The sequence below is a fragment of the Chaetura pelagica genome, unplaced genomic scaffold (assembly GCF_000747805.2).
Source record: "Chaetura pelagica isolate M959 unplaced genomic scaffold, ChaPel_1.0 scaffold729, whole genome shotgun sequence".
NCBI lineage: Eukaryota > Metazoa > Chordata > Aves > Apodiformes > Apodidae > Chaetura > Chaetura pelagica.
In genome coordinates, this window is record NW_009954707.1 from 218,524 (window position 1) to 225,243 (window position 6,720).

The 6,720-nt window shown below is 53.3% G+C and overlaps 1 protein-coding gene across 1 annotated transcript in view; it reads left to right on the plus strand.

Moving 5' to 3' along the window:
- LRFN1 (leucine rich repeat and fibronectin type III domain containing 1) overlaps positions 1-1,862 on the plus strand; it is a 3,454-nt gene extending 1,592 nt beyond the window's left edge. Inside the window, exons 2-3 of the mRNA XM_010005660.1 lie at positions 1-233; positions 1,034-1,862. Coding sequence (XP_010003962.1) covers positions 1-233; positions 1,034-1,862 — 1,062 coding nt within the window. The remainder of the gene's footprint in view (positions 234-1,033) is intronic.
- The last annotated feature ends 4,858 nt before the right edge of the window (positions 1,863-6,720 follow it).

Below are 6,720 nucleotides of genomic sequence, written 5' to 3' on the forward strand. Positions count from 1 at the left end.
CACATCCACGAGCCCGACCCGGGCTCCTCAGATATCTCCACTTCCACCAAGTCGGGTTCCAACACGAGCAGTAGCAATGGGGATACTAAAGTCACTCAAGATAAGAAGGTGGTTGTTGCGGAAGCAACATCCTCTACTGTTCTGCTGAAATTCAATTTTCAGAGGAATATACCTGGGATACGTATGTTCCAAATCCAGTACAATGGTACTTACGATGACTCCCTTGTTTACAGGTAAGACAGCCCCAGCCTGTCGGTACCGAGGCCCTGCCACCCTGCCTGGTGCTGACCTGCTGCCCCCAGCCCTGGGCAGCCCCTTGCTCTGGGCAGCCCCAGGCCCTGGGCAGCCCCCAGCCCTGGGCAGCCTCCTCTGCTGGAGCCAGCTGAGCAGAGCCCTGCCTGTGCCAGCAGATGGTGGGAGCCTTGGGAAAGACTGGTGCAATTTTCTACTCACAAGTAGGGAAATTACCTTGAATGGTGTTATTTTTAGGTAATCCAAACGGACATCTAATCCTCTGAGCTAATCTGATGGACAGAAAGGTTTTTAAGTTAGATGAGTTAAATGGGTCTTACTGCTCTCAGCTTTATGAAAACACTGAGAAAAATGTCCATAAAAACATTCCTGGGAGTGCTTTCGGGTGGCATCAGTGTGAGTGCAGAGGGGCACTGCACTGCTGTCTGCAACACTTGCACCCTTCCAAACTCTTTGCTGGGTAATTTCTTGTACTTTTTTGACGTGGCCACTCGCAGCGGGGGCTCTGCTATGCTGAGCTGTGTCAGGGGGCTTGGCAGTGACTGCCAGTGCACCAAATGCTGGCAGCAGTGCGGTGGGGACAGCAGTGCTGTGTGGACAGTGAGCAGTCCTGTGGGGACAGTGAGCAGTCTTGTGGGGACAGTGAGCAGGGCTCTGGGAACAGAAGCAGGAGTGGAGGAGCTAAGCCCTGGTGCTGCTCACCAAGGCCAGAGGCTGCAGCACATGGGGAGGTGGCTGTGGGTCTGCTGGGTTCATTCACGCTGGTTTCCTTCTCCTGCAGAATGATACCTCCCACAAGCAAAAGCTTCCTGGTCAACAACCTGGCAGCTGGGACTGCGTATGACCTGTGTGTCCTGGCCATCTATGATGACGGGATCACCTCTCTGACGGCCACCCGGGTGGTGGGCTGCACACAGTTCACCACCGAGCAGGATTACGTGCGCTGCCACTTCATGCAGTCCCAGTTCCTGGGTGGGACCATGATTATCATCATTGGTGGGATCATTGTGGCCTCCGTGCTTGTGTTCATCATCATCCTCATGATCCGCTACAAGGTGTGTAACAACAACGGGCAGCAGAAGGCCACCAAGGTCAGCAACGTGTACTCGCAGACGAACGGGGCTCAGGTGCAGGGCTGCAGCAGTGCGCTGCCGCAGTCCCTGTCCAAGCAGGCTGTGGGGCACGAAGAGGGCACCCCGTGCTGCAAGGCTGCCAGCGAGGGCGCTACGCCGGTGCCGGAGACCGGCTGCAGCCAGGACTCGGCCACCACTACCTCCGCTTTGCCTCCTGCCTGGACTTCCAGCACTTCTGGCTCCCAGAAGCCGAAGCGAAAGCCGGGGCCAAAGCCAAGCAGCGAGGTGCAAAGCGACGCTGCCGGCAGCATCGAGTCCCAGAACACGAACAGGAATAACTCCACTGCCCTGCAGCTAGCTAGCCGTGCCCCCGACTCGGCCCGAGGGGCCCCCACCTACAAAAGAGCACAACCCAAGCCAAGTAAGATCCTCAGCCTGTCCATGAACGGGATGCTGCTCCAGCCAGGCCTCTCGGACCTGGGCGCTGGAAAAGCAACTTTCTCCAGTTCTGAGTGGATATTGGAAAGCACTGTGTGACCTGCTTTATTTTTTTTTTCATTATTTTTTTCTTTTTTTTCTTTTTTTTCTTTTTTTAATCTTTATTTTAACGAAAAGCAAAACACCAAACGTTGTGTGAAACTCCCTCTCCAGGGGAACTGGATTTGGAAGTCCACTGTTGTCTTGCTGATTAATGGCTTTTTCATGCCGGGGTCTGTATAAGCCACCCACTGCACACAGGGGTTTATTTTTTTCATTTGAATTCAGTTAATATCAAAACCGAAGGCAACATTCAGAGATTAAAAAAAAAAAAAAAAAAAAGGAAAAAAAAAGATTAAGGGGTGAAAAAAAGCATGAAACAGCACCAGTGCCTTCCCTACTCTAGGACTGGCTTCCTGGTTCTGCAGTAGCAGAAAACAAAAGAGAGAGTTTTCACAGAAAAAGCCTTTTATAAAGGAAATTAGATTTCCTCCAAGGTAACAAATAACCACTTCTGGATCAATCAGTAAAATGATATTTTTTAAAACAGTCAGACTGTACATTTCTTTTCCGTGACAATGGTGTTGCCTTTGTTTTTAGGCAGATGCTGTACAGAAACAACAACGCTGTGTTGTTATGTTGTGTAAAATAAACTATTCACTCTGTACACCAGCCAGCCTCGCGGTGACTGCCCAGACAGGAGCTGTGCCTGGGGCCCGTGGGCACCTCCGTGGGACTAGGAGGAGGAGCAGGTGTTGGGGCGAGGGGTCCCTCTCCTCTTGCCGGGGCTGGCAGCGGTGCAACAGCCGGGCCCCACCAGCGGGTCTCCCCAGGAGCGTCCCTGCCCTGCCATCCCCAACCTGCTCCCAGGGCACCCTCCGCGGCCAGAGCGCGGCGCTGCCACCGCAGCGGCTTTGCCTAGTGCCAGCACTGGAGAAAACTGTCCCTTCAGCAGCGACCAGGGCGGGTGTCTGCCCCTGCCCCCAGCCCATGCCAGGCTTGGTTTGCTGCTCCCCCGTTTTTCAAGCTGCCCCTGGCAGGCCGTCTCCCCATCAGCTGCACAGAGCGGGGCTGGAGGAGCCTGTGGGACAGTGGCTGCAGCCCACAGGCCTCCTGTGGGCAGGGAGAGTCACTGGGGAGCACTGGGCAGGGCACCCCACTGTGGGGTCAGGGCAGCTGGCAGTTCGGTCCCGGCACCGTGGGGCAGGGTGGCAGCAGGTGGGCACCAAGCTGTTCAGAAACTCACGGTGATGGTCGATTGGGATGATGATGGTCATCTCCTTCTTCCCTAGACTTTTTGGGGCATATTTCCTATAAACTCTTCAGTTTGTTTTTTTTCTCCTTAGTGAATAACGGAGGGTCTGGAGGGTGGTCTCATGTTAGGCTGCTGTTTGTGGTGTGCGTGGGATAGAGTGATTTCAAGCTACTTTGTAAAGATGTGAACATACAGCCATAGGTGATCGTGAGTGAAAGCCCCATGATGTGAGGATGGCACATGTGCTTCAGCTGCTCTGATCCTCCTAAAGAAAAGGCTACAATTAGTATTAATGAAACTCATATGGTCATAATGTTTAAATCAGACACAGCTTTAACTCTGCAACATTGGTGTGTTCTCACATGCCAAACAAAATGTTTCTTTTGGGCCTTGTGACCATTAAAGGGATTGAATAGTTAATTTTTTCACCAGCGTGCTTGTTTTTGAGTGCAGTGTAACCCAGGCAAGTGTCTGAAGACACCCTGGCTCTCACCGGGGCAGCAGGCCGAGCTGAGAGCGGCTGTGGCAGGGAATGTGGCAGGAAGGTCTCACGGCAGGAAGATTTCATGGCAGGGAAGGTCTCATAGCAGGAAGGTCTCGTGGCAGGAAGGTCTTGTAGCAGGAAGGTCTCCAGGCATCCCAGGGTCCCTGCCTCCATGGCCCCGCAGCTCAGGGCTCAGGCCCACGCAGGGTGAGCCCTGCTGCTCTGAGCCATCCTGGGTCGCTGTCTTGGCAGTGGTACCGTCTGTCGTGGAAAAACAGAGTCCGGCTGGGGGTGGTGCAAAGGACATAGAAAGAAGAGGCTGTTTCTTTTTTAGAAAGCCCTTTTACTTCTCTTGGGAAATGCAGAGACTAAAAAAGAAACAAAGCCTCAAAATTAGAATACCCGCTTCCTACTGGGTAAGTTTTTAAAAAGTAAATGTCTCCTTAGATTTCTCTGGAAGTCCATGCTCTTCTTGAGGAGATGTATGCACAGAAACTAGCTATTGAAGCAGTGCACCCTGAGAGACCACGGTGTGTTTGCCCAGGTTCTGGCAGTCTGACAACCAAGGCACTGTCAGGCACAGGAGAAGTGAGTCCTGCTGTGCCCCAGTGCAGAGCTGCTCCCTGCAGACACCACCTGCACTTTGCACCTGGGCAGGGAGAGAGCTTTGGAGGCTTTCTGCTGAGGTATTTGTTTTAACCGTGCATTTAAAAAACATCAAATGAAAATGCTTTATATGTTGTCTAAAACTGGATGTAAATGTGCCTAATGTTTTGTGAAAGTGCTAAAATATTAAAAGCTTCTTGGGGTTTAGGGAGGTTTGCTTTTATATTTTTAATTTTTTACTCAAAAGAACCATTCTGTAAACATTGAAGCTGAGTGTTTTGTCCACAGTGCATCTGTATAAGCAGCTTAGAAGGACCGTATGTCCCTGCGTTGGTTTAATTCCCTGCTGTTAGCATAGGAACGGTCAGACCTGGGGAGCTGCAGGTTTGTCTGCTGCAGCTTTTCCCTTGGGAGTGCACTGGCTGTGAAATCTGCTGTTTCCACTGGAGTGACTGCAGCAGGACAGTCCATTTTGTTCAGGCTTGATTCACTCCAAGTGTGGAAGGCCTTACAATGGAAGAAACTCTCCATCCTTTCCCTTCTGCAAAACCAGAGGTTGCCAACAGTTTGAGGCCCGAAGTGCTGTGTGCTCCTTGGTTGGGGTAATGTCGGGTGTCTTCAGGGTGCAGTACTGCAGCACTTCCTCTGATGCTTCAGGAGTGAGTTCAATGAGCCCCAGCAGAGGGTTCCCCGTGGCGGGGGGGGGGTGGCAGGCAGGGGAGCCCCGGGTGTGGGGTGTCTGTGGCCAGCCGGGCGCTGCAGTCCCGGTCACCCGGCTGCAGGTGGGAGGTGCCGACCTGCCCCTCCAGGGCCTGCCCCTGGAGATGCTTCTGGAAATAGACTGGCTGAGGTTTTAGCCATGAGATGGTGTCTTTTTTACAAGCACCAGAGGAGGAGAAACTACTTCAGAAGTGCATTTACTCTTGTTAAAACTGCTGGCGCGTGCTTCCCCTTACCCCTTTTCCTAACCCTTTTCTCAGAGCACGCTTTGTTAAAGAGGGCTGGAACAAATGATGTTTGGATGGAGAAGCAGGGTTTTGTTGGGTGAACAGTTTGTTGTGTCAGTTGTTTACTGAGCTGCCTTTCTACTTGTGTTCTGGGCACGTTCTTTACGGTGAATATATGGTGTGCCTCCACTCTGGATGCCAGTGTGGCCAGCGTGTTCCCGTTGGGTGTGACAGCCCTCCCCAGCAGCCCCAGCAGCCCTGTGATAACCAGAAGTGCGCTGGGCAGCCCCGGCTCCGTGCCCAGGACAGGGGCCTGGCCACCAGCACGTGCTGCTGGGACTGGGAAGGGCCCACAGCCCCCTGCCCGCCCCGCCGGGGGTGGCTGCCACTGGGGCACGCTGCCTGCCCCAGGAGTCCCACCCAGGTGACACTGCCAGGCTGGCTTGTCCCCAGTGGTGGCACTGATCCAGGCAGGTGCCTGGCATGGAGCAGCCCGGGCTGGCCGACAGCCCTGCTGCAGCCAGTGCTCGCTGCCCGTGTGCCTCGAGGAGGTGCTGCCCAGCCCTTCTGTACCCCGACCCACAGCCCGCATCTTCCCCCAGTAATTGGGTCAGCCAGCAGAAGTAATGATTACAGCTGCTGCCATTGCTATTGCTTCTCCTTCTGTTCATTGGGAGGAGCTGGAGTCTTGGAGGTCCCACTGGCAGAGCAGCAGCATCTGTCAGCCTTGACACAGCTCAAGAACATGTACTGTCCTTTGCAGGGTGCTGCTTGCAACCAGGGGTGTGCTATTGCTCTCCTGAAGCAGCAGTAACAGCTGCCACAAAATCACAGTGCCTTCCCCTGGTAACTTAGTGATTTTAATATTAGTCAAATCTCTGGTTTAAAAGAAGGAAACTGTGGCAAAGTCAATAGGGTCCCACCTCCAGAAAACATGCATCCCATATTTTCCCTTTATAAATGTGTTTCTACCTGCATTTCTCTGTTGGGATGTCCAGACCCAGAGCCCGTGCAGGCTGAGAACCCAGCACAGCCCCTGGGCCCAGCCGGGGCTTCCCAGTCCCGATCCCTCCTGCCAGTGCCCTTGGAGCTGGCTGGTCCCTCGGGGCACCTGCCCAAGGGGTCTGGCTGCCACCAGCCCACCCGCACTGGCAGCAGGGCTCTTCCAGGCTGGGGCAGGTACATTGTGTTAGGCCTTGCATGCCAGGTCATATCACCTCTGCAGATAAGAAATCACACGCCCTGTTCTGACCTCACTGTTGGGTTGTGGCTGTCGTCTTGCTCTCACAACAGGACAGACATCCATGAAACAACAGTCTTAGTGAGGCTGAAGTGGTACAGCTTAAAGCACCTACACCTCGGCATCAGTGGTACAAGACCAAGGAATGGAAGTCTTCCTGCTCTTGCTGACTGTAGACTTCTAATGCAATTGATCACAAGATCCAGGCTCACAAGAGCCAGGCATGAAATGAAGGCTGCTGCTGTAGAAAGAAAGAAGCTTAGCTTGCAAGGAAGGAACTGAAAAGGGAGAAAAGCAAACGTGGCACATCGCTGGCTGCAGAGAGACCCCACGCCAGAAACTTTGTCTGAAAACGAACAGAATAAGCTCCACTGGCTTTGTTGTGC